The 27,500-nt window shown below is 46.0% G+C and overlaps 3 protein-coding genes across 4 annotated transcripts in view; all 3 read left to right on the top strand.

The window, feature by feature from the left end:
• LOC130390293 (A disintegrin and metalloproteinase with thrombospondin motifs 2-like) overlaps positions 1 to 324 on the top strand; it is a 33,081-nt gene extending 32,757 nt beyond the window's left edge. The window contains exon 20 of the mRNA XM_056600154.1: positions 1 to 324. This exon is cut by the window's left edge and continues 1,879 nt beyond it. Within this exon, the coding sequence (XP_056456129.1) occupies positions 1 to 271 (271 nt within the window). The 3' untranslated portion in view covers positions 272 to 324.
• Positions 325 to 5,640: 5,316 nt separating this feature from the next.
• si:dkeyp-72g9.4 (uncharacterized) lies at positions 5,641 to 8,833 on the top strand. 2 transcript variants are annotated; one of them, XM_056600310.1, is made up of 2 exons: positions 5,641 to 5,930; positions 6,820 to 8,833. In XM_056600310.1, exon 2 carries the CDS (start codon positions 6,881 to 6,883, stop codon positions 7,547 to 7,549), a length of 669 nt encoding a protein of 222 aa, XP_056456285.1. In that variant the 5' UTR covers positions 5,641 to 5,930; positions 6,820 to 6,880; the 3' UTR covers positions 7,550 to 8,833. The 2 variants fall into 2 exon arrangements, with proteins under 2 accessions (XP_056456285.1, XP_056456284.1); XM_056600309.1 differs by having other exon boundaries at positions 5,646 to 5,930; positions 6,879 to 8,819.
• Positions 8,834 to 14,403: 5,570 nt separating this feature from the next.
• LOC130390388 (putative monooxygenase p33MONOX) lies at positions 14,404 to 25,457 on the top strand. Its single transcript, XM_056600308.1, has 8 exons — positions 14,404 to 14,947; positions 16,058 to 16,176; positions 16,783 to 16,964; positions 17,703 to 17,823; positions 18,311 to 18,438; positions 21,924 to 22,075; positions 22,527 to 22,717; positions 22,910 to 25,457. Exons 2-8 carry the CDS (start codon positions 16,149 to 16,151, stop codon positions 23,113 to 23,115), a joined length of 1,008 nt encoding a protein of 335 aa, XP_056456283.1. The 5' UTR covers positions 14,404 to 14,947; positions 16,058 to 16,148; the 3' UTR covers positions 23,116 to 25,457.
• Positions 25,458 to 27,500: the final 2,043 nt, after the last annotated feature.

Genomic DNA, 27,500 nt, shown 5'->3' with positions numbered 1-27,500 from the left:
CACCGTGGCTACCACAACAACAACAACAACAACAACGACAACGACAGCCACACAGAGGAGCGAGCAGAGGAAGGAGGAGAACAACTCGGTGGAGGACGTGGAGTACGACCGCGTCGTCGGCGCGGACATCGGAGACGTCTCCCGGAACAACCAGATAGGCCGGCGACGGGTCAACTTCCGGGAGCGGACCAAGAACAAACGCATCCAAGAACTCCTGGAGGAGAAGCGGAACTTCCTGCTCCGGAGAAAGAGGGGGCAGGCGGCGCGGTGACTCGGCGCCCGCCGCCGCTTGGTTTTGGTTTCTCTTATAGAGAAAAACCTCAGACTGGCTCTGAAGACTCTGTGGTTCAAACCTAGGGAAGCCACTATCTGACCAGCCCCCCCCCTCTCCCCCTCCCTCCCTCCCTCCCTCCCTCCCTCTGACCAGCCCCCCCCTCTCCCCCTCCCTCCCTCCCTCCCTCCCTCTGACCAGCCCCCCTCCCTCTCCCCCTCCCTCCCTCCCTCCCTCCCTCCCTCTGACCAGCCCCCCCCTCTCCCCCCCCCTCCCTCCCTCCCTCCCTCTGACCAGCCCCCCCCCCCCTCCCCTCCTTCCTCCCCTCCCTCCCTCCCTCTGACCAGCCCCTCCTCCCCTCCCTCCCCTCCCTCCCTCCCTCCCTCTGACCAGCCCCCCCCTCCCTCCCCTCCCTCCCTCCCTCTGACCACCCCCCCCCCCTCCCTCCCCTCCTTCCCTCCCTCCCCTCCCTCCCCTCCCTCCCTCCTCCCTCCCTCCTCCTCCCTCCCCTCCTTCCTCCCCTCCCTCCCTCCCTCTGACCAGCCCCCCCCTCCTCCCCTCCCTCCCCTCCTTCCCTCCCTCCCTCCCTCTGACCAGCCCCCCCCTCCCTCCCCTCCCTCCCTCCCTCCCTCTGACCAGCCCCCCCCCTCCCTCCCCGCCTTCCTCCCCTCCCTCCCTCCCTCTGACCAGCCCCTCCTCCCCTCCCTCCCCTCCCTCCCTCCCTCTGACCAGCCCCCCCTCCCCTCCCTCCCCTCCCTCCCTCCCTCTGACCAGCCCCTCCTCCCCTCCCTCCCCTCCCTCCCTCCCTCTGACCAGCCCCTCCCCCCCTCCCCCCTCCCTCCCTTTGAGCGATGTCAATGCCTCTAAACAGGGCTAATCAGAAGGGAGACGCCCCGGTTCTCTTCATGGGTAATAAATAAGGTAGTACGCTAAGATTCAGAGATCACAGGCAGATGCAGATGGCTGCAGGTGTCTTTACGTGGACTTAAAAAGCAATAGAATATGCGATGAAAACAATTAAATGTGACCAGTTTAACTGCCACCATACTTACCTTACTTAAATACCGAACATGTAAAAATGTAATTCAGTTGGCATCAAAATCTTAACAGAGAATCTGTTATCTCATCACATAAGGTTTGTACAAATGTAATATATCAGTAAATATCCTTACATTGGAATTCAGGCCAGCCCAAGACAGCAGAGAAACCGGGGCAGTAAACGTATATAAATACCACTCAGGGTCATGGTAACAGACACGGGGCGAACCAGCTCCTCTACCACCCACAGGAGAAGGGTTCCTGGCTCAACCCTGCGTCACTTCCAAATCAAACAGGAAAACTGTGAGATTTCAAATGGAGACAGTTCTCTCGCTGCTTATTGTCTATCATCTGCTTCCATAAGTATAATTTAATTTCTGTTTCTTAAGAAGTTAAGCATCATAATGATTATAAAAGCGTTATTAGCTTTGGCTAGCTTTGACTTTATCTATAGCATCTTGATAACTCAATAAGCTAGCTTGGGGGTTTATGAAGAGTACAGAGGGATTTCGTATACAATATATGTACATAAAAAACAGAACTTAATGTTTAATATATATTAAAGTTTTAAGTGCCTGTGGTATTTTGCAAATAAGAATTGTGGTTGGTCTTTTTTTCCAATGTTTAAAAAAACTGTTATTTTCCCAGGTAATGCATGTACAACCTGAGATTTGAATTTGTTGACTCAGAAAACATCATTGCACACCATGCAATCGGCCAAGTGACGTCCGTACATTAGTGACCACTAGAGGGAGACAGAGGTCCTTGTTTTGTCTAAAAGGACCATGGCCAAAGAGACAGCAAGAAAAACATGATGACAAGGACTTGGCTTAAGCTAGTCATGTGTTTGTGTTGACATGGCAGGAAACGTCTAAATCCATCTCCTTTATCTATAGCCTACAGCTTAATCATGTCAACCATAAATCATTCTCACTGTTAGTCTAAGAATACGATAAAGATGGCATGAGTACGTAATAATGTTGTAAAGACGAGGGTTCACAAACCACTTTGCTGAGGATTTCAGTGGAACATAAAATGCTTTGCGTCTTTGGCTTTTCTTTATCTTGTCATTTGCTTGTTACAGGAAAACTTCCGGATTTTTCCACCTAGACCCTATATTTCCATTACTTTGTTTCTCAGGGAATATTGTGGAAAACTATTTTCAGATTTATCCTTATCCATTATTGAGCGAGAACGTTGCAGCAGTAATCCTAAAAACGGTCTGCTTAGTAATCTTTTAGGGCAATAGTGCCTGTCCATGGTTTTGCCACTGACAAATTTATGAAAGAATCCGAACAGAGAAATAAAATGCAACACTTATGCTTGATTCAGTCTGTTAGTTGAGTGAAACCAAGTCTCGCTCAAGGAGAACCGATCTGAAAACGAATCGTTGCAGGATATTGACAACACTTTTGTCCAACACAACAAGCTCTCTTCCTCCCAGCTCTCAGTCAGCAGTTTTCCTTTAACGTTGTAACTTTGACCTGGAATATGGACCTCCAGTCAATAGATGAAATGGTATTCAGGAACGAAGCCCCACAGCAGTACTCAAACACTCATTCGTGTGCCTCAGTTGGTTCATTCAGTGTTCAAAGCGTGGATCTAGTGTAGCGTGACCACCGCTGCATTACTGCAACCCCAAGGAAAGTTCATAAATCCTAGAACTATTTACTGTGTTTGTGGTAGTAGTCAAAGTCTGGTAGGTGCTTGGTTCTTCATGGCGATTGTATACTCGCAAGTGTATGAGTAAAAATAGCCCAGTGTAAGAAGAAGAAGAAGGATTGTTATTTATTATTTATTTCATTAATATTTTATTTGTTTTTTACAAGAAATGAAAAAGCGATATTTTAAATTCTTACGGTAAAAATAAAGATTTGAGGAATGGTTCATTCAGCCACTGTCATTGACAATGCAATTGACTGACACCGAAAGCTAGAATAGGCAATTTATTTAAGAAGCCTTTTTTTCGCATACATATGGAAATTCTCTTTACTTTGCGACAGAAATGAACACTCAATGCTATCGTGAAGAAAGACAGTATCTGTGGCTGTCTCTTGGCTGAAATGATGGCCTCCCTGTCTGTCTACCCACCCAGCCCGCCCGGCAACAGGCGAGCACTTCAACCAGGCGTTACGCAAGAGCGAGTCTTTCACAAGGCTAGGCTGACCTATCGATACAGACACGTGTCCCTGTGGGAGTGGAGGAAGAGAAATCCAATTGTGGCGTGTTCAAAGTTTAAGTGACCTAGAGTGAGTTTTTGAAGACTGACTATAAATGGAAAAAAGTGCTAAGAGCCTTGTTGGTCCTGCTGTGTCTTGGGCTTCCAATTTACTGACACATGCCAGTCCTTTTGAAAACAGTGTCTACACTGTGTGTGGTCTACACTGTGTGTGTGTGTGTGTGTGTGTGTGTGTGTGTGTGTGTGTGTGTGTGTGTGTGTGTGTGTGTGTGTGTGTGTGTGTGTGTGTGTGTGTGTGTGTGCATGCGCGTGTGTGTGTGCGTGTGTGTGTGTGTTTGTAAAAATAGATGAAAGAATAATTCAGAGAATGTGATAGTTTGGCCCTAGACCAAAGGAGGTCACACCACAAACATCATTCGATCCACAGATTAGACAAGGACACTTCTGTCCTATGACTACCCTTTGATACACACAATGGGCGCTCCTAACACGTATCCCAAAGGCCAATATGTATTCAACCGCCACTTTTAACCCATCAACCCGTTATTAAGTGTTAATGTACCGATGAATGCCAATTCAGAACCTTTCATTTTTCCATCATCTGCATTGTGGGAATGCAAATAGTTTTGGGATTGCTTTTGAAGATAAATAAACTTCTGTCAGTCTCGTTCAGCAGTTTCCACTCTGAAGTAATTAACAACTCGTGGCTTGGTTTCAGGCTTGGCTTGGGAGCATCCTTGCTGCTTATGGAGGGAGCGAAATCACACTTTGTTATTACCTTCCTATTCACAGTCCATTTCCTCCAACGATCATTATCGAGTCCTCATTTGACTGCGACTACACGTTATTATGCAGCCCTGAGGTAAAACAGTTATGAATAAAAATACACAAAAATAAACCAAGGGTTATGACCCTGCCTCCTGCACTTTACTACCTCGGGGTTGCATGTGGCATGAGGCCCAGGAGGTAGAACGGGTTGGTAGTTCAATCCCCGGCCCCTCCAGGATGAGTGTCGAGGTGTCCCTGAGCGAGGCACCTCACCCTGACTGGTCCCGACCAGATGGCTTTCGCCTGCGTGGTCGACACCACCATCGGTTTGTTAATGTGTGTATGAACGGGTGAATGTGAGGAGGTATTGTAAAGCGCTTTGAGTGGCCACTGGTTAGAAAAGCGCCGTATAAATGCAGTCCATTTACCATTCACAACATCAACACCTCATCCAAATGACAGTGGGACATGTATACGTTTGTTAAAGACCAGGAAACTGCATGCAGACGCAGGAAGTCAAGCTGATGATAATCGGTGTAAAGTGTCAGGAGGGCTGGGGCCATGGAACGTGTCCTCACAGGTTACACTGGCTCCATGGTGAGCCAGTGTGCGTACTGAAAGGCTGGGTCTGGCACAATGGCCTCTGTGGTTCCACATAGAGCGGTCGCCGCCGCCGCTACGCCCTCCCATGTGACCACACCTGCACGGCTCCACGTGCACGCCCCTCACCTGCCTGGGAGGGGGCTGAGCTCGGGTCATCAAGTTAGCAGCTCTCTTTAGACACGTCTCTATTTCATGTTTCCTTGTCTGCTGTTATGTAGTTATGTAGCACAGTGGAATCCGATCCGTGCCTGTTAGGCATACTCCAGTACCTGTATTACCTTTCTCTTTAATCGTTTCTCTCTGTACCACCTTTCTGGTGCTTTCCTTCCTTTTATTATGTTCAATAAATATTGTGCTTGTTCTCAATCAAATATTCAGCTTTCCATGCCTCTATCTCTCTCTCTCTCTCTCTCTCTCTCTCTCTCTCTCTCTCTCTCTCTCTCTCTCTCTCTCTCTCTCTCTCTCTCTCTCTCTCTCTCAATTTTCTCGCGCTTTTTCTCTCTCTCTCTGTCTCCATCAATTCAATACAGTCAGCCAATGGTGCTCCGTGTCTATTTTTAGAACCAGGGAAGGAGGGCAAACCAAGAACAAACTAGGTGGAGAGAGAGAGAGAGAGAGAGAGAGAGAGAGAGAGAGAGAGAGAGAGAGAGAGAGAGAGAGAGAGAGAGAGAGAGAGAGAGAGAGAGAGAGAGAGAGATTGAGAGAGAGAGAGAGTGAGTGAGTGAGGGACAGAGGGAAAGAGAGCAAGAGAGAGAGAGAGAGAGAGAGAGAGAGAGAGAGAGAGTGAGTGAGGGACATAGGGAAAGAGAGCAAGAGAGGGAGAGAGAAGGAGAGGGAGTGAGAGAGCAAGAGAGAAAAGATAAATGTGCCTTCTACCGCTGGCTAGTGGAGAGATAGCAGCCACAGTAGGAACCAGAGCAGCACGGGAGGACGGCACGCTGCAGGCTCCAGACCCTCTCTGAAGCACAACAACTGGGGACAACTATTCCCCCACACTACTCCAACCATCGCTGACCGACGGGGCAGAGCAAACAGCGGGAATTGGCTCGGACAAAGGGCGAGTGTGAGCAGGTGAGTGTGAAATCCAGCCACGCAGCTAAATAAACACACAGCAGAAAAATATAGAAATCTAAAAGCCTAAAAACAGCAGTTTATGTGTATCATGGGTAGTGTGGCAAGTGTTAACATGTTACAGGATCAGTGTTCAATATTATCCCAGCTGTTGCTCAGAGAGTATTTCCAGTGTTGTATGCTAAAGCTTTTGCTCAGAGAGTATTTCCAGTGTTGTATGCTAAAGGTGGGGATTCTAAATTTAGCAGCCGCTACACCTTGGAGGAAAACTGGGAGAGGCTGTCATTTTGGGAAGGCAGGTACTATTTTTGACACAGGCTGAGACGGAAATACATCTCAGGCTGCACTCTGGGGTTTAACAATATGGGGTTACATAAGAAAAATGGACTGGCACATTTTGTGGCCGGGGGTATTTCCGATCCTACTTTATTTCCCTGGTTCCTGTGCTGCGTTTGCTTGTATTTGTGTGTTTTTACTGGGATAAGGAATAGCTGAGGAGAGTCTATGTCTTAGGACCGGAAAGCTTCCAAAGCACTGTGCCTTTCCACTGTGGTCCCCGTGATAAGACCATCATTAAAAATACAAGCCAAATAAAGTACCAGTACTAATTCAAAACACACTTAAAACCTTTCATTTCATAAGATTACGTCAGATACAGCTATTTTCATCATATAGGACGCCGGTTAATGAATTTGATCAATTCGGCGATTGCAAACACGTCTGAAGTGAGTAAATTAGGAAATGAAGACTAGACGAGATTCATATCAGACGACTTAGCTTAAACAACTGTCTGCCCTGAGCCGCCGCTCCTTTAGTGTTCAGACGACATCTGGACACTAAAGAAGGAAAAGAAATGTCAATGCCATAAATAAATAATACAACTCCAAAGGAAGCCATACCGCCCCGAGCCCCAGCGGCTAACGGGGGCTCTGCCCGCTGCGTCCTCAGGCATGAGGCCCCGCTCCAGACCGATGAGCAAGAGGAGGCTCCAGCTGCCGACCATCAGAGAGGGCAGCGAGGAGGCGCCCAGGGACCCCCCCCAGCCCCCCGCCTCCGTCTGCTCCCAGGACTACCTGCTCTCCATCTGCCACCTGGCCCTCCCCACCTTCCCGGCTCCGCCCGGCGGGGGGGCCCCCGACCCCCTGGAGCTGCTCTACGGCGGGACGGCCCTCTCCTCCTGCTGGGAGGGCGGTGGCGAGGAGAGGAGGAGGAGGAGGAGTGTGGGGGGGCAGAGCGGGGAGGAAGGCCTCTCCGGTTGGCGCGGCGACAGAGACGACCGGGACGGCCGCGAGGGGAGGCGGCGCGCCCGGGCCAACAGCGTCCCCCGCCTCACCAGCCCCAACTGCCCCCCGAGGCGCAAGGGCAGCTGCCCCGAGGTGCACCCCCTGCCCGGCCCCCAGACCCCCGCGCACCCCCCGGCCGCGCCCCCAGACGGCCCCCCGGTCCCAGAGGTCAGAGACAGTCCGGAGGAGGAGACGGGGGGCCGAGGGGAGAGGGGGGGGGCCGAGGAGGAACAGGATCCCGGGGGCAAACCCTCCCTCCTGTCCCAGTGGCTCTCTGACTGTAGGTCAGCGTGGAGGGTCACAGCAGGCGTGCTGCCGGCCATCGCTGAGATATAGGCCGGCCCGCGGCACGCAAAGACACTCTGTACTTAGACTCCATTCTTATTGTTTGTTTTTATATGTGTCGTTTCGTTCAGAGGTTGAGAAGAGACAACATGCAGTCTAACACTGGTCGATACAGCTGTATGAAAGGGATATCGCTTGCCTTAATACATAATGATATCTACATGTTAATATATATTAAGGCAAGCTTATAGCTATATATTGTTACTCTTGCCTGTGATCTGTGATTGTTTTGCTTATATACTCTGACCAACTCGTGCTTGGCTTATGCCAAAATGAAATCTGAAATCTGCAAAATCATTTTATACCCTGGGTGCCCTGTGGGTCAGAGAGAAATAATGAAGGAATAAATAAACGATCGATTTTGATACTCTTAAACCATCGAGGGTTGAGTGTGCGTTTGCTTGCCGGTACGGACAGCTTGACAACACCACCCCTCGCATCTGTGCGGGTGTCCGTCGCCGTCGTTCCTATGGTAACTGTTGAGGGCGAGCTGGGTAAGTAAAAAAAAAAAAAAAGAATAAAACCTTGATTCCAAATGCAGAGTTGGCAGGCTGGCGAGCGCACGCACGCCAACACCCCAGCATCTTCTTTGTTTAGCCCTTTCTTGGAAAGCGTGAATCACCAACATCAGCGCACAATAGGGCACTCGGAAACCTTACACAAGCCCAGACGGCCACCCAGCCGGTAAACCCAAGCGCTCTCCGGCTGCTGTTAGTGATACTACCGCTAGGGGGCAGCCTTGGCTCAGATTCTCATTCGTAATGTCATGTATCCACGTAACGGTGTGCTTTGGAAGAGAATACTCCTGACCTCCAGTGGTCAAAAGCAGTCAGCTCAGGCAGAAATCCCCCAAAGGCCTCAGCTTGGTTACCAAAACAACCAACGTAGGCCAGAATATTCAGGTAAATTCTACTTAATATCCAACACACAGAACATCAATAACGCAGACTAAATGTTGACATTTTGAAAGCAATTAGTACAAAATAAACAACTCATGTCCACGTCCACAGTGACCTATTAAAACAGCAAGTGCCGGGCAGTCAAAGTCCAATGAACCACCTGGGTCAGAGTGAAGGTTGAACTTTTAAGGGAGTCATGCATGCTGATTGTTCGGACTGCACATTTAACAAAACATGTTTACTACACCGCCATTTCACCATGTTTGTGAAATAGACAAATCATCAAAAGGGAGATAAGAATGAATGAAGCCTCTTTGTGTGTGTTTGTTTGTTTGTGTGTGTGTGTGTGTGTGTGTGTGTGTGTGTGTGTGTGTGTGTGTGTGTGTGTGTGTGTGTGTGTGTGTGTGTGTGTGTGTGTGTGTGTGTGTGTGTGTGTGTCTGTATTTGTGCATTTGTGCGTGTTTGTTCCTACTCATGTTAAATACAAAGACAAAAAGTATTTGCCCACCGCATCCTGCCGTTGATTCGCCTGTCTAGAAGGTAACCCCCCAGTCGGGCTGCCTCCCCACATCGGTGAGGTCATGGCTTCCTGTTCTGTTACACGGGGAAAGGGTCGCGTGGCTGGTGCTTGCAGATGCCAGTATTAGCATTGTTGGACTTATCATGATACAAGGATCAATGACCCCGACAGTTTATAATCCCACCTAAATTGTTAAAGAACAATGAGCTCTTTAAAAAGAAAAAAAACTAGATTTCAGCGTGGCCAAGGGATGACTTATCTATTCGATATTTCGATTTGGACTTTTAGGAACTGAGGTAAATAAGTTTGCGCAAACTTGTCGTGTTTGACTCACTCTGCGGTCCACAAGACCTAGTCGACCCCATCGTGGCGTAAAAGGACGTTTGATCGATGGAAAGCTCCATCCCCATCTAATCTATTGAACACAGATAGTGTAGGACCGTTATTAATTATTAGACAGTGACAGTCTAACAGTCTAACAACAGGACTGTGATATACGGTATAAATATCAAGCCAATAAAAACTTTGTGGCAATAGTGGCAGTAAGGCTTTAGCATGATAGAGTCGTGGAGTTGGGATTGACGTGACAGCCTCTCATTTGAATTTTGTAAAGGTAATTCTCTATAAAAAATTGTAGGCTAAATTTCCAACCCTCTGCGGACTGGAGGCCAATGCTCTGCTGCCGGTACTGGTCCGCGGCCCGGTGGTTCAGAACCCCTGGTCTGAATGACCACCAAATTATTTTAAGTTATGGTTTGATATCACGCTGACACTCAGGGGAGGGACTAGCACAATCCAACATGACCTAAATATGTGTCAACTGATAAGATTGAAAAACGTCAGAATGGGTCAGGATCTACACACCAGGGCTGCTAGACTGGGTACCCCCAGCGCATTCTGCCGGCGATCAAATTTAGGCCCGTTGATCACGCCTCTTGTGCTGAAGAAAATGACAGCAGCCTCCCCAGACCAACGTGCAATCGACGATGGAGCTTGGTCTGGCTACAGGCTACAGGGTTGCTGTATTTTGGATGGATAGTCTTCTACAGTCAGTGGCGAGGGTGGTTGATTGCAAGGTTGTTTAATCCCAGCCGAACGTTTCTGAGTTTGAATCCCAGTATTGACAATCTTCCATGAGTGCAGATCCAGTATTGGTTGCTTTGGATAAAAGGCTCGGATCACTTATCACACGCTTTGAACCTCATCCCTCGAACGAACGGACGTTATCAGTGGTGATCTACCCCAGGCTAGTAGAGGCCTACTGCTATAGTAAATATGTATCTAGTGGCTTAACCCTATATATGTAGGCCCATTAACTATAGTGAGTATAGCAATAGTTGGCCTACAGAATAGATAAGACAGCACTTTGCTTATCTGGAATTAGGTACAAAATAATTTAAGGATAAGCCAAACCCAGCTTTGGCAGCAGCAGCATTTCGGCCTCAGAGTTTTAAACGTTTGATAGGAGAGGCGACGGTAAAGGGTTAAGAAACAACAAAAACACATTGGGTTAGGAGCAGATGAGACGAGGTTAAGGGTTAAGAAACAACAAAAACACATTGGGTTAGGAGCAGATGAGACGAGGTAAAGGGTTAAGAAACAACAAAAACACATTGGGTTAGGAGCAGATGAGACGAGGTAAAGGGTTAAGAAACAACAAAAACACATTGGGTTAGGAGCAGATGAGACGAGGTAAAGGGTTAAGAAACAACAAAAACACATTGAGTTAGGAGCAGATGAAATGCTGGTAAAGGGTTAAGAAACAACAAAAACACATTGGGTTTCATAGGAGCCAGTGGTAATGGGCGTTGTCAAAACAAAAACAAACAATTATTTTCGGGATTAGGGTGTCCCAGCAGAAAGTAAGAGAGAGTAAGAGAATTCCTGTGTTATCAAGGAGCATCATTGGGTAGCCCTGGTACAAAGACTAATGGCTTTGCTTTATTGGTTTTGTTCTTGCACTTATCAAGATGTATGCAGAGTTCCTGTACTGACACACTCATGTGAGGAACAAAAGCACTGAGCGCCTCCCGGAAATATAACCCCTGAAACATTGATGACCATGACATTCTAAAGGTCGCCAAGTGCGTTAGGGCCTGCGAGGGCACTGGTCCTTGAGATGAGACGCTTATTGAGGTCAATATCATTTCTTGGAGAGCTTTCAGAGAGTCAAGATATAAGTAATATAGTTAACATATCGACTGCATTTATATAGAGCTTTTCTAACCAGTGGCCAATCGAAGCACAATTTTTCCTACCAATATAAAGGAGGAATATGAATGATTTGATGCATGACTTCATGTTCTGGTACAAAGTAGGCCTCAGCTTTGGTCAAGTTTGCCCTGCATGACTGGAAACCACCTCTTCCCTTGACCCAGTTCTACTTTTTCAACAAATGTCATATTTCTTACGAAAGACAGATCCTTTCTCCAGCCTCACAAATTCATGAGAAAGGGAAATGAAAACAAAAGCTTCTCTGATGCTTTCTAACCCATCGTCTGAGTTAGGGGCGGGGGTGGCAGGGGTGGCGGGGGTGGCGGGGGTGGCGGGGGTGCAGATGCGGGGGGGCGGGTAGGAGGGTGGGGAGGGGGGGGTGTTCTCGATCGATTTCCTGTAATGCGGCTTCTTCTGAAAAGTGTGAAAGTGGGAGACACGAGCGGACGGGACATGCAGTGGAAATGAGACGCTGGTCAAGGTTCCACCATGCTCTGAATACCACATTATGAATATCCGCTTGAAGGCCAACATCTAGACGGAAAATGCATCATCATCTCAACCTTTTTTTTCCAATCTGTGTTAAATGTGTAGAGGTGATAACTGCTATTTCAACTAATCAAAGAAGTTCCAACCTTCTCAAAATACTCACCATCAGCGATGTCACTTTGGTGGGGCAACACGTAAGATGTGTAGGTGATCCCTAGGTGGCCAGGCACTGCTCCGGACTACCTCTCATTTTATTATAGCCTTTTTGAATCCTGGCCCATTATTAGACTTCAACCTGATATAATGCAGTACTTTATACTTTGCGCTTTGATCTTGTTCTACGTTTTTGACAAAACTATGGAGTTTAATTATCTGGAGAAGAGATATTTCGGTATCACTTTACATTAATTAAAATGAGTAAATGTGTAAAAAATTATGAACAAACAATAGACTAACATTTAATGAAAGGTTAACTAATGGTCTAGCTATCATTTACTAATCGTGCCATGTTCACTAAACATTACATTTAGAGTTAGCGTTAACCATAACCCTAACTCTAACCTTAACCCTAACCTCAACCCCTAGTGCTACATTATAAGAGAATTACTGCAATCACAAATGTTAATTCATGGTTAATAAATGTACCATTATTGTAAAGTGTTACTAATATTTCTTGGCCGACAACATTTGACTTCTGGAGGACATAATAAACATAAAACAACAAAATAGCAACACTCATATTACATTTTCCATTTTCAGATAAAATAAATGTATTTTAAATATATTCATATTTTTGCTGTTGTCGTTTTAGCCAATGATATGGTATCAAACATGCTTACATTTCAATATTGGAATTGTAGGGGGGTGGAGAATATGACATTAAAAACAGGAAATAATCTGCAGCCAGAAAGTAAACCTTTCAAACGTTTGTCTGGCCACAGCAGTTTCGTTTTCCACGGCCTGAAGAATTTCCCCTTGCATCACTACGACGAGTTGACTTCACTTTCCGTGAAGGAGATGGATATAAAGAGACCCCGATGGTTCATCCTTCACAATCCACCTGTCTCTGCTAAGTCCTGAACCTCCTAGTGACCTTGTGAAGCCACAGAAGAAGAGATGAAAGCCACCATGTTCAGCCTCATCAAAGTCCTGCTGCTCCTGAGCCTGCTGGCATCGCCCTCCAACGCCCAGAGTGAGTACATTACGCTGGTTAAGCAGTTTGGTGTGTGTGTGTGTGTGTGTGTGTGTGTGTGTGTGTGTGTGTGTGTGTGTGTGTGTGTGTGTGTGTATAGTACCTACCTTATATTCTGACGGGTCATATACATTGTGTTAAATGGCTCTCTTTCTTTGCTGGTCATGGGTTGTATACATTGTTTTAAAGTGGCTCTCTTTCTCCCTCTTTTCTCTCGTTTCTAGGGCCTCGGACAAACAGTTGTCTGTGTTCATCCCTCCGAAAATCTATCGGACGAAATGTACAAACGATCAACTTCTACGAAGCAAACACTTTCTGTGACAATCTGGAGATTGTGTAAGAATTCTAATATTGTTTTCTGTGATCCACTAATACTTGGAGTTCTAGGGACACTAATACATGCAGACATGTTGTCCATGGCACATAGATTGTAACTTGGGATCAATTAATATACTCACTGTTAGTAACCTGTGTAAAGCATGCTGCTTTTAAATTAACCATTATTCTATCCATTATTGCCCTCTATATCTGGATGTATAGTAGGAGTATGTGTTGAAATAACAAAAAAAACGAAATAATAACAATAATAACTTGATATAATGACTAAAATAGAAATTGTCTCTCCTCTCCATCAGTGTGACTAGGAAGGATGGAATGCGGTTCTGTCTGAATCCCAACTCCAGAAACGGTCTCTACCTGTAAGTTTACAGCCTCCAATACGTCGATAACAATATACAATAGGCCTACATCATATCTAAAATTAATAAACTCGAGTTATTAACTGTCCGCAAGTAAAGCAACATCCCATTTTAACCAAGACAGTAACCAAGAAAGTACCTAAAATTTCTTGTCAAATGCTTTCAATGATCTCATCTCTTTTTTTCTCCTCTTTGTTTCGTTTTGTTGTTCTACAGTCAAAGGAGGAATAAAGACTCAACTCCTAGGTCTACAACCCCCCCCCAGTGAAGCCTCAACAGAGTGGTTTAATCCACACAAACACGCCACTGAAGAAAACAATGTCAAAGCACAAGGGTTACTTGTTTTTGTTGTATTATAGATAAGCTATTTTGTTCCATAGGCCAAGTCTACTTTTTTTTATATCGTGCATTGTGTGTATATAACGTGTTGTACTATAGTCCTTCTTTGATCTTTAATGTATAATAAAATGATGAATACATAACATGTGTCTGTGTTGACTTCTGTGATACCAGTGTTATTGCTATGAAATCAGTTCAGTTTCCTTGCGCCATTAGGTGGTTACTTATGGTGGTACACCTACTGGCATATACATTCTGCGGTAAAACACGGTGAAAAAATGAAGTATAATAACAACAAGCCAAAACTATCTGCTCACACAAGTACCATGTATATTTATATTTAGGGCACATGGTGTCGTGGTGCTGGACTGTCCAGTCACACCAGCTCTGGAAGGGCGTATCTCGGGATTGGAGGCTCATAGGCTGTCAATCTATTTACACAACCACCTCCACACACGCGCACACACACACACACACACACACACACGCACACATGAATGAAGGCATTCGTTTCGCATGCGTGCGCTCCTTCACCAGTGTAGCCTACCTAAGCGTGGCCCCATACACGCACATAATACTTCTTAAATACAAAAACATTACTTGCACGGTTGAGGACACTAGCACTACAGTCTTTCTATGCGTCTTTATTTTGTATTTCATTTTTTATTCCAGTCGTATTCCACTTCGTTTCTTCGTTCAATCTTTCTTTCAATTGCTACAATTGACAATGTAGCAATTGTGTACTGCATTGGATGCGTATAACAGTTCTGGACACTTGGTCGTTCAATCTTTTTTGCCCAAACTTTCACTTTTAGAATATCTGATGGTGTGACGACATCCGTCTGTACCATCAGACTAGCTGAGTTCATTCAAAGTCGACTGCCAGCCTCAGTGAATATTGACTCGCTGCTTGTTAGAGAGTAATGGACGCTGTGACCTGTCGAAATATAGTTTACTTTTGTCCCACCATACTGCGGACCCTGCGGAAAGACATATTACCCTGCTGCAGAGCTGGAATCAGCTATTAGTCACTTTGAGGTAAGGGATCATTTAAAGGGAATTTAAGACGCGATCATGTATCATATTAGAACATGCCCTTGTAAAAGGCTACGTGGGATAACTGAAGAAATAAATGTTTTGCAGAAAATAAACATCCGGTCAGCATTTGATTGGCAATTATCAGCAGATGCAGACACCGACTGCTGAAAGATTTATTTTTGCAAGTCATTGTATCCGGCGTAGTCTGGTGTTAAACTAATTTATGCTGATGCTAAAAATAGTTTGCCCACTGTCACAGTTATGAGGGAACGATGGATTAGTTAAGGATTCCTGATTTGGCTTCTTGTGACATGCATTAAGTTACAATTTGATAATGATGCAGCACAACGGGTTATGTGAATAGTTTGCATCATAGGCTGCTTGCAGTACTAGATATGATCTATATGTACAATACAGTGAGCCACTAAGATTGCAGTAAGGGGCGGCTTCATGTAAACAGCACGTTTTCCTTTATTAAAAAGTCTGAATCGTCATCTTTTGCGTTTGATTTGTGCGTGCGTGTGTGGGTTGCATGCATGCGTGTGTGCTCGTGTGCGTGCATGCTGTGTTTAAGTATGTGTGTGCCTGAGTGTTTGTTTTTGTGTGTGTGTGTGTGTGTGTGTGTGTGTGTGTGTGTGTGTGTGTGTGTGTGTGTGTGTGTGTGTGTGTGTGTGTGTGTGTGTGTGTGTGTGTGTGTGTGTGTGTGTGTGCGCGCGCATGTGTCTGAGTGTTTGTTGGTGTGTGTGTGTGTGTGTGTTTGCGTGTGCATTTGTGTGTCTGAGTGTGTCTGCCTGTGTGTGTGTGTGTGTGTGTGTGTGCTTGCGTGTGCATTTGTGTGTCTGAGTGTGTCTGCCTGTGTGTGTGTGTGTGTGTGTGCGTGTGCGTGTGCGTGTGAGTGTTAGTAAAATGATCCGTCCACTGAGCAGGCAACCAGACTCTATTCTATTTGAAGGAGGCCAGTCAGGCGAAGGATCTCTCAGAACTCGGTGCGCCGGGCGAACATGAACTCTCTATTTGTCGTTTGCTAAAGAGCGCCACTAAGCCTACGCCTGTATACTGTTCGTGGATCCTCTAATACTTTCACTTCTCGTATTTGTCTTTTTGTGGAAGTGTGCCATCTGAAGTTTGGGTCGGGACCTAGACTCTGTGGAGCTGCTGTCTGACTTTGTTTCTCGTGGAAGTACCATCGTCTACAGGCAGAATGTCCGCGAGACCAGGAGACCTTCCAGGTAACATCATTCATTAGGATCCATTTCTTGTTTTTTTTCTTTGTTGCTTTGAAGAACTTCGGATTGAGTATAGAGCCGAACAAAAAGGTGAGTAAGAGGTTGAGATCAGTGTGTGGATGATAATGATGAAGGAGGTAATGGAGGTTATGATAAGGATAATGGGGCGAGGAATGGTTGGAAGTGAGATGATGAGGGTGAAAGTGATGATGATGATTATGGTGATGAAGGAGGGTGAATGTGTTTGTACCGGCAAAGGGTTGTAAATGAAGATTAAATCATTTAAGAGATATTCGATGTCCTTCATGAAACCGTTCGTATTTATCAATCAATTGATCACATAATATCCATGCTTAATCTGTTGGATGGGAGAATAATAAGCCTGTGTCTTCCATAAGATATGTCGTTTTATTCATCATATAAAAAGGGAACAATAATTATATCATAAACTGTATTACAGTCCTTATACTTTGAACCCTTGTTAATTTCAAATAACTCTCAAACGTTTTTGAAAGGTACTAGATGACCTGTAAAAATGTAACTGGAAGAAACCATTTAGATTTCATAGTATAAAGAGAGCCTCTTTAATGGAACTCTCCTATGGTGCAGCGCTGGAGTCCGGCATGCCGTCGGGGTTCTTCTACAGCCTGTCGAATCCCATGGGAATGGCCCGGCGCACATACGATGAGAACCTGGACGTCCCCCTGAACTCCCCACCCCCGGACATGAGTGTCAACATCCTGTGGAAGGACCCGGTCATTCCACGGCACAGATTCAAGAAGCTCCCACAGGTACTATTATTATTATATATACGTTGGTATTATTATACAAAGGAGCACCGCAATAACACTTCAAAACATTTAGAGCAGCATTGTGTAACCTTTCTAATAGCCCCTGGCTTAAAAGTCAATGCTGATCGATATACTTTTTTTTAATAATGTTATCAATAAAATGACATCATATAACAAATATATTCTACAAAAGAAAACCTTGCCAGCCCGAATCTCTCTCTTTGATCGAATCTCTCTCTTTGATACAAGAATTTTACTATGGACACTCCCTAAACACTCCCACACACGCCTCCCATTCGAACAAGCTGTGTTACTAACTCCACAGCTAAGGAAAATGTATTACTGCTAACTTAAATTAGTCCCAAGGCCTGTTGGCCGAAAGAGGCAAGGGATATGGCATTGATATTTAATCTGATAACACAGAAGATAATCTGAATTACGATACAGGATCACCTCTCCAGTTAAAGCAACTCCCTGCTTGTCCCTAGAAGGAGCATTTGTCCAGTCCAGGGGTGGCATTGAGCTACAAAGCAAGCTGTTGTGTTGTTTGTTTTACTATCCATGCAATTGTGTAACTGGGTAATAAAATAAACCAATTTGATGAGTGTGTGTGTGTGTGTGTGTGTGTGTGTGTGTGTGTGTGTGTGTGTGTGTGTGTGTGTGTGTGTGTGTGTGTGTGTGTGTGTGTGTGTGTGTGTGTGTGTGTGTGTGTGTGTGTGTGTGTGTGTGTGTGCCCAGGAAGGGGAAAGTCACCCCAAACCGCCAGCGCTGGAGCTTGGCGCCCCCGCTGTGGCCCCCCGGTCCCCGGCCCCCGTAGTGAGGGCCAAGGCGACGTCTCTCATGAGCTCACTGATGATCAGTACGCCCCCTTCCTTTCTCTGCACCCTCAGCAACAGACAGGGAAGAAAAAACCTTTTTTGCCACACAGATGATCACATAGCTTCAATTTAGAATTTGTAAAATGATCTTGAGGAGGTTAAAGGGGTGATGTCACCAGTTTTGGGTGTGATTACTTAGCCATTACAAGCTGTTTGAAATTCGGCCTTTACCTGCGCCCTAGTGACATCACTAGTGGGCGTGTCCACTAGTGGGCGTGTCCCCCTAGATGTATGATGGATGGATCAGTCCAACCGGCCTCCCCAGTGGACTATCCATCATACATCTAGGTGGACACGCCCACTAGTTACCAGTTTACTCCCACCTGGGGGAGTGATATCACCCCAGTAATGTTTACAAACGGCACCGTCTACCCAGTACTAGGCCCCGCCTCCAGCTGAGCTACACTGAGGGTGAGAGGGTTACCTCTCCCCGCTGGTTGGGGCTGACCTGTGTCCGTGTGCCCACAGAGCAGTCCCATGACAGCCTGCAGAGGTTCGAGCACCAGGCGGGGCTGACCGATGACGTGTACTCCCCACACAAGGGCCTGTCTGCGGAGGAGACCCGCTCAGCCCGTCTGGCTGACGGCACTGTCCCAGTGAGTCCGGGATACGACCCTCAGCAACACGCTGCTGTTGGCTGTGAACATGGAGGGGGGAATGGTGGGGCATTTTGGCTGATTAAGAAAGTGGATGGACCGTACACTAGTGTATTGACTCACCTGGATACCTATTCTGGCCACTTGCATCCAAATACGTAGTGTACCACACTACACCAGCGTGTTATATATGTCATATAACTTAGCCAGCCTGACTGCAAGGGCTTTGAAATGACATTAAAATCAACGAGAGATCTTCATGGAGAGATGTTCTTCATAGAGAGATGTTCTTCATGGAGAGGTTAGAGGTGGTCTTCATGGAGAGAAGTTCTTCATGGAGAGATGTTCTTCATGGAGAGCTGTTCTTCATGGAGAGATGTTCTTCATAGAGAGATGTTCTTCATAGAGAGATGTTCTTCACAGAGAGATGTTCTTCATAGAGAGATGTTCTTCATGGAGAGATGTTCTTCATAGAGAGATGTTCTTCACAGAGAGATGTTCTTAATGGAGAGATGTTCTTCATAGAGAGATGTTCTTAATGGAGAGATGTTCTTCATAGAGAGATGTTCTTCATAGAGAGATGTTCTTCACAGAGAGATGTTCTTCATAGAGAGATGTTCTTAATGGAGAGATGTTCTTCATAGAGAGATGTTCTTCACAGAGAGATGTTCTTCATAGAGAGATGTTCTTCATAGAGAGATGTTCTTCATAGAGAGATGTTCTTCATAGAGAGAAGTTCTTCATGGAGAGAAGTTCTTCATAGAGAGATGTTCTTCATAGAGAGATGTTCTTCATAGAGAGATGTTCTTAATGGAGAGATGTTTTTCCTGAAGAGAGGTTCTTCATGGAGGCCACCAAATACAACTGTAATGGCTCTTTCACAAACGTTGTATGGTTAATTGTATTGAGAGAAAAAAAACATGTTTAGAAAGTCTGCGATGGTTGTTGGTTTTTCAGGACCTTTGTGGCTTTCTCTGATGGATGAATAATGATTATGCAATAGTTCATTGTCCATGTGCCACTGAAAGATGAGTTACCTGCAGGCAGGGAGCGCTCTGCTCCAATGCTCAGTTCATAAACGATGGGTTAACAACCATCCATTGTACTGCATTCCCAGGCCATCTGGTTACAACAAGTAGTGCTCTTGTCACAACACGTATTGAGAATGAACACCTCTCACTTTGGCCCTTGAATTAGAAGGATTAATATCTCACATAAATGTACATCTGTTATAAAGTTACGCACAATATGAAACTGGCAAATTTTCCTGAAACTGGATGATATATTCAGCCTTAATTATATAATAGATAATACTAGGCGGTATGTTTCGTTACAGTGCAGTAAACAAGTTACGCAATCATTTGGATACCGGCTGGTTCTAGATTATTGTTTCTTGGCAACGGACTTTAAAGAGCCCCCCCCTCCCACCCCTGTTGTTCCCCCTCGACAAATCAGCGTCCACGGCGGGTAGGCCGACATTTAGTTTGTACATCTTGTGCCTTCGTAAGAGACATTTAATCCACATTAAACTCACATATCGGAAATGGATTCAACAATGAAGTGGACAGGACTTAAAGGCGGAGTGAATCTGGCCATCATTAAAAGGTATGTTTTAAAGTGCTGTATATTCAACGGTTGTGTTGTGGCGAGCCGAGCCTTCCCTGTTCGAGCTGGCTAACGTTAGCGCTAGCTAAGCTAATGGGAGCTAACCATCGTTCCTATAAACGAGGTGGCCCAAGTGTGTTGTCCCTTTCCGTCATAACGGCCACTCGGCCTATAGGATATATATTGTGATGTTTTATGTAACCTGTGTGATATTTTCTGGCTCCTCAAAACTAACATGTACATTGACCTGTTAGCATACATTAGCTTAGCCTATGAAGGTTTAGCCCCAGCGGCACGCAGGCTATGTAAGCTAACATGCTAATCGTAACTTGAACGTAAATGTTTCACATGATTGTTTGATATATATATCTTGTATCACGATGTATATTCGTACTTTAAGATTACATTATTTTACCCTGCGGTTCATGGTAGAGGACTGCGGAGGGGAAATGTGCCGAATGTAATAATATACTGTAGTGCGAAAGGCCTATTCGTATGCACGCATTGCACGGATATTGATTTTTAATAATAATGCACACAGCATTGTTGTATGCTTTTCCTTGAGCCACCGAGTAGTTCATTTTAATTGCACAAAGCCTTTTCGTTAGTTATGAGCAACGTAGTATTCTAGAACAATGCACCAGGGATATGCGTATGCTGTGCAATGAGCGACAGAGAGTATGGTATTGTAATGCAGAGGGGACGGGGTTTGACGTCCATTCAGACCGGTCCCCCAGACCCTCCCTTGCGGTTAGTATTTTATGAGTCGAAACTAGGGGCTCATCTCAACTTGAACCCCAGTCCAGGTCACCGGTGGATCGGATGAACCCTTCTATTGTTGACATGGGGGTCTCGTTGGATATCAGTGTCACCCAGTTGCGGGGATACCTGTTTTAAGTGATCGATTTATTTCTTATTTTTTGATAAACGTCTTAGTTGTTATGGAGGATCTTGGGAATTTCAGTTTTAGCTTGGGTTCAAGTTGTGTTGCACATACACACAACTTGATCAAGATAACGGACAAACGTCGAAACACCAAGGCAGGTATCTTTGTATGTCTGACACCATTTAGGGAATCGTGCCTTAAATCTTGTACGTAGTCCTGATTCCAGTATCGACATAATAAGTAGGATAATCATTGACTGCAATAGGAACGTGTGTACTATAAAGTAACAGATTTTGGACCTCAAAGATTTTTTTGACGCGGGTAAAGTTCCAAGAGAAGTGATTAATTTACAGAAAGGGGTGAACGACATGGTCAACCAATGATAAGGCTATTATGTTGACAGATGCTTCGTGATAGGATTTGCTGCAAGTGAGATTGTCACTTTTTGTATCAACATTTAAATTTTCATTGAAAAAGCAACTGAAATAATGACATTTTTGAGGGGGTCACTACCAACTAACATCTTTTCATACTTCAGGAGAAAAAAAATCTTAAAGCCATGGCATCTCATTTATAATGGTGTTCTTTAAAGTTTACATTGTACACATTTCACCCGTATCAAAATATTGCCATTTGGCTAGATTGTTTGATTTTGGTTGTGCAACCCTAATTTACAGTAGCCTTGGGCAAGATGTTTTGAATGTATTACCAAGTGCAATCCTAGCCTTACTTCATGAAAGGTAAATCATATTACAGGGCTACGTTGAAGAGTTTTATGGAACTCACTCACTCACACACCCTGCTTGTGTTTGCTGCATCAGCCCAACTGCAAACACTAGCAGAACCGAGTTAGCCTTTGGAACGGCCTTGAAGGGATGTTCCAGGTCACCGTGTGCGTGTTTGTGTCCAAACCCACTTTGTGGTTGGTTGACCCTTCGGCCAACCTGTTTCCTAACGAGCCCCCCCCCCCCCCCCCCCCCCCCTCTCTGTGCAGAAGCTGAGAATGCCAAGCGGGGAGTTGAAAGAGGACAGACCTACGACATCGTCTCAGTCCACCCCGTACGGCACCCCCTGTGTGACCCCGTCCGTCACCCCCTGTGTGACCCCCTGCGTTAGCCCTCACAGTTCACCCGTGACCCCTCGCAGGTAGGTGCCCCCACGCGGCTTCAACATCCCGATGACGAGCCCCGTGGCTGAAGGGGGCAGTCTCAAAGACCCTGTGGTTGGTAGTGACTGCCTATCGCCCAATGAGCTCACACCGTGGTGACGCAGCCTATGGCCCGTGGAAGGAAGCCCTGACATGTGCCGTATCCTGAATGAGTCGGTGGCGACACTGTTTGGAACTATTAAAAGAACGACCACTTATCCCTAGTGTCACAAAAGACAACAAATACGAAATCTTCAGGACTGGCACTTTAAATGGAATGAGACCTGTCCTCATCACACATTCATGGTTCTCATACAATGCACGATGTTTGGAGACCTTTTGTACTAGCTAATGTTGTTTCCCTTTTGTCCATGAATCACACGTGTCCAGGGAGTGGGCTCCTGCCTTTGTGCATGATGCGTCTAAAACCTCTCCGGGTTTTGTTTCCAGGTCCTGGTTCGGTTCTTCCAATCTTCTCTCCCCCCCGGAGCTCGGCAGTCACAGCCCTAGCTTTGACATGGGAGGCAACGAGGGCGGAGGAGGTGGAGGAGGAGGTGGAGGAGTAGACAGGTGGAGCTTCTTTGGGCCGCGGCCTGTCGTGCAGAAGTCCCCCACGGACCCGGGCTCAGACAGCGGCCCTGGTGAGCACTCTGCCACGGTCACGGCCATTGTCAATGAGAGGGAGATAAGCGTGAGAACGCAGAGGCATGTTCAGCTGGACTAGATTACGGTGCGGAGAAGATCCTCCCACTTTGAGTTGAAAGGATCCACTCCAGGGTAAATGGAACCTGTATCGCTGGGCCACGCTCACGCTCTCTTCCCCTCTCCAACAGGGTTCACGCTGCAGACCTACTTCGGCCTGCAGAAGTCCACCACCATGGACGCCATCAAGACCCAGGTGCACCTGAAGGTGGACGACCCGGCCACCTTCCTGCCGCCCAAGATGGACCTCTCAGGCCTGGAGTCCCGGCACGCCACCCAGCGGCCTCACAAACTCAAACCGCGGGACATGAATGTGCTCACGCCCTCGGGCTTCTGAGGCCAACAAGTACCCACATGACTCTATTCCCCCCCCCCCCCCCCCAAGCCCAGACACACGCACGCACGTACTCACACTCACGTCTCCTCTCACTACACTCTCCCAGAGAGGTGGTATAAGTATTACCCCCCCTGTGCCCCTCACTGAGCCATGCCTGGTCCTGTCCTCCACACACGACACAAGACGTTCGCCTGGACTCGTGGCTCCTGCAGCCCCAAACCACGTTTATGAGTCCATCTGAGGACCCCTCTTGTGTTCTTCTTTTGTTCTTGCTACAGTGTCGTAACAAACTCAAACTGCTCGTCCTAGTCTCAATGGTGTGAATGGGATCGATACGTATCTTCTCTTGAACACCGTTGGGGTGTGTTCAACCTCACCTTGTCCTCCCCCAGCCAAACTCCCCCCCCCACCCCCTTCTTTTATATGCTTCATTTAAAAACAAAATGAAACTTATGTCATGACTGATATTGTGCCTGAGATAGCACTATGTATGCTTTTGGTCGCTGTGCTGATTTAATTTGCCTAATTTATTATGTTGTTAATATGTTTGTGGCCTAGGTGCTGACTGTTGGAGTGCTTTTCTTCTGACTTGCAGTCTTTTTATCATTTTGAAGTCAGTAGTTTACAGTGCTTGGCTTTTGATGTTTTATTCTGATTTATATTCAATGCGTTTCATAATGCCAAGCTACACCGCTGACATGTTTTGAAGTTTGTATTTTATACAATTCGATAGACATTATGTGGTCATTTTGAATTCAATTTTATATATATATATATATATATATAATTTTGTTTTTTTTCAAAGCACATTTCCTCCATGCTGTTCAAAAAATGTATATGACTTAAACTCCATAAAGGCACAAAGGAGTATCTCCTGATGACTTCTGTAAATAAATATTGATAGTAACGAGCTTCGCTTGCTTATTGTTTATCGGGTTTTGACTTGTTTTAAGTTTGACTGTTAGGAAGGAAACGGAAATTTTTCCTTGAAGATGCCATGCTAAACGATGCTAGCATTTCTCCACTAGATGGCAGAGCAGGTCAAATTATCAGCATGTGTAAAACTGCTGTCTGACTAAGCCATGATGCATTGTTATCGAACGTGTTTTAAATTATGTCCCATAAAATGCTATTTGTATTGCCAATTTACTGTTTTTTTAAATTGGTATAACAAACAAATTGCAACAATTAAGTCATTACACGCTATGATTTAGTGGCTGTGATGAAATTCAGGAAGCATTTCAAGTAAGGAGACGAGCAAAGAACCTGAAGTATTTGACCTGCTAGTTTAACAGCCATTTCCCCCAATTACCTTTAGATACTAAAGGCCCATTTTATTGTGCATTTAGTGTCTTACCAAGACGTAATAGCTGAAGACGAAGTTATATGCACATTCTGAGGCAAGTCGTCGGATAACGATCGCTGAGTGAAACCCTGCACGATCAAAGCTTTAACAAATACCTATCTGGTTACTTTACAGAGACTGCATACTTTATTGAGTTGGTACAAACAAAATGATCAGGCAATTGCGTGAAGTGGTTTAGTTTCTGTTCAATGGAAGCTTGACCCCTGCCTGACAGCATCCTTGGCTCTCAGGGCGTTCACCCCTGACCTAGTATTCTTTGGTGTGGTGCTCGTAAAGGGACCCACCTTCTCGCTGAGGCGAGCCCTAATTACAGGCTGTGGGGTCAGTGTCTGGTTTTCAGGTGGTGCCCGTCAACCGAGAACGGAGTTAAATTAGTCTGACATCAACCAGTGGCATTCTGTGTTGAGGCCTTTAGGGGGATGGCACCTGGGATAGGGAAAGAAATGACCTAGAGAGCAAGCCAAGTGTGTGTGTCTGAGCGATAGAGTTTGTGCCTATTTGTTCATGAAAGACACGCTTGTGTGTGTGTGTGTGCATGTATCTAGGCGATCTAGGATAAAGTGATTGTGTGTGTGTGTTTGTGTTTGCTTAGGATAGAGTTTCGGCCTGTATCTGCACAACATGTGTGAATTCAAGTGTGTTGGCGCTTGTATTTGTTTATATTGTTTGTGGGTGTTGGTGTCCAGGGAATGTGTGTGTGTACGGGTCTGTCCCTCAGTATTACAGCTAAAAGGTTTAGCACTAGAAGCCTCTGAATACAGTCAGTGTTCAGCTGACCAAGCTGCTGGGGATACAAACGTTTAAATACACTAACTGGAAAACTGGGCTGTCTGGTGGTGATTCAACAATTGCTTCTCGCCTGAACCAATCCCGTGTCCTCATCGGTTGTTTCTCAGGTTTCTCAGAAACAGAGTACGTTTCTCTGTAGAAACCGCCGGAGCAGCCAGTTGTGTGACAGCACAGTTGTTGAGGGGTCAGAGACGGGGGTGGGGTGTGGTCGGAGTAGAGGGAGGGTCAACCGGAAGAGCCGCTGGGTGGAGACGCATGGCAGCCATGACATAATACAGATGTCTCGGCCTACGTCGCGCATGACGTGGTTCGGAACTTGCGCCCCCACCCATATGAACCAAAACATTCACACAGATGTTAGCCAGTAAACTCCAATTCACCAACGGGCCGTTCCTCTGGAACTCGTACACATGAATCCTCCCTCCCACCATCCCCCTCATCAAACCTTATCTTCAATTTCAAGGTCTTGGTATAATGCGATCTAAGTGGGAATCTGCAACGTCATCGTTCACAATAGTTTTCCAACAGTTCACTTGGAATGAGTAGAATGGTCCTGAGAAGATATATCGACTTCCATCTGGCACTGCCTAGGACGGGGCAGCCCTGAGTCAATCCAACGTTCGTCAGAGAGCAGGCCTCGTGTTTAGAGGAAGTGAGAACCACATATCTTCAAGTATGCGCCACGTCATCTGATGGACCGTAGTTTTGGTGGGGACATGTCATAATAAATCATCTAGTATAAAATAATAATATAAGCTGCTGGCTATAAAGATTCTTACCGCCAGATTTAAGCTTTATCTGCTGTGTAGTAAGTGTTCAAAGGTGAATGGACAATATTACTGTTGCGGAGCGTGTGACTCAGGCAGACTGTGTGGTTTCTCCAAGGACTTCGTGTTACATTTACATTGAGGGCATTTAACAGATGCATTTTTATCCAAGGCGACTTACATAAGCACATTTGTCAGAAGAAGGAGAAACAATGTATCATTGTCGGTACAGTAACGATGTTCACAGAACCAAGTGCCAAGCACTAACATTCGCTAGGTTAACCCACTTCACTGTAATTCACTGTATGCAACAAAGATAGCTAGGATAAGATTCGACACAACTAAGTACTATTTTTAAGTGCCAGGGCGTACAACATACAATAATTGCGTACAGTGGTTCAGAGTTGAATTCTGAACAAGTGAGTCTTGAGTCTTGTCTCCCAACAGGTTTCACGATGATTCTATCGTGTGGTCTAGCCTCGGGGCGCCTTGGTACCATTCTGGAAACAAAAGAGGGCTCGGCCAACATAATACGTCGCGTGCTTCCTTGATCCAGGGGAATTCATTAATTTGTTTAAATGAGTGCTTCCTCCTCTCTTTAATTACTCTGTGATGATTGTAACTGTAATTATTTGGTGACAGCTGTTATGAAACCAGTACCGAAGCATCTTCAGGCCACAATTGGCTTATGTAATGGCTTGACTGAAAATAAGAACCAGTCTCACTGTTGAAAACAAAGGGTCGCTTCTTGTTCTAGCTATTGACCCTCTTCATCACTATTGTATTAGGAAGCTTGTCTTGATACTTTCTATTGTAATGAATGATATTCATTTCAGTTTAAACAAATGCCCCAGCTTTCCTTACTGTGGGAAGAAAATCTGTTGCTCATGACAAAATCTCCCCGAGGAAAGGAAACACGTTCAGGAATACTCAGGTTCAGAATGTCCTCAGACCAGGCCGATTCTAAAAAGCCTCTTGGCTGGTCTGAACGCAGGCTTGTTTCAAGTCTCCCATCAATCTGCACACAGACAGCCTTCCTTCTGTCCCCGGAGACTCCACCTGACAAAAAACATCTTTCCTCATGAGACAAGCTGGCCCAGACACATATCTATATTTATGTCTCTTAGATAGGCCTATCGTAATGGCCTGTCGCCATGCCCTGTGAGTCATCCCAGTGAGTCACTAGGGAGCGCTCTGGACGGGCCGTGGACGGGCCGTGGACGGGGCGTCAGGGGAGGGGCCGGTGTTGGTGGCGGGGGGGTGAAGGTGGGCGAAGGGGACTCCCCAGGAGCTCCCTCAGCCTGCGACGGTGGAGCCGCTGGCTGACCTCTCCCGGGCCGCGGCGCGGCGGTGACGAGCATCCATTGTAATGGTGGTTCCTCCCCTGCTGACGACAGCGCCCGACCCCGCGGGGATGACCCACGCGGCCGGTCTGGGGGCTCTGTGGAGGCACGTAGCCAGGA

This window comes from Gadus chalcogrammus, chromosome 10, assembly GCF_026213295.1.
Source record: "Gadus chalcogrammus isolate NIFS_2021 chromosome 10, NIFS_Gcha_1.0, whole genome shotgun sequence".
Taxonomy (NCBI): domain Eukaryota; kingdom Metazoa; phylum Chordata; class Actinopteri; order Gadiformes; family Gadidae; genus Gadus; species Gadus chalcogrammus.
This window is presented reverse-complemented; position numbering and strand designations above follow the sequence as displayed.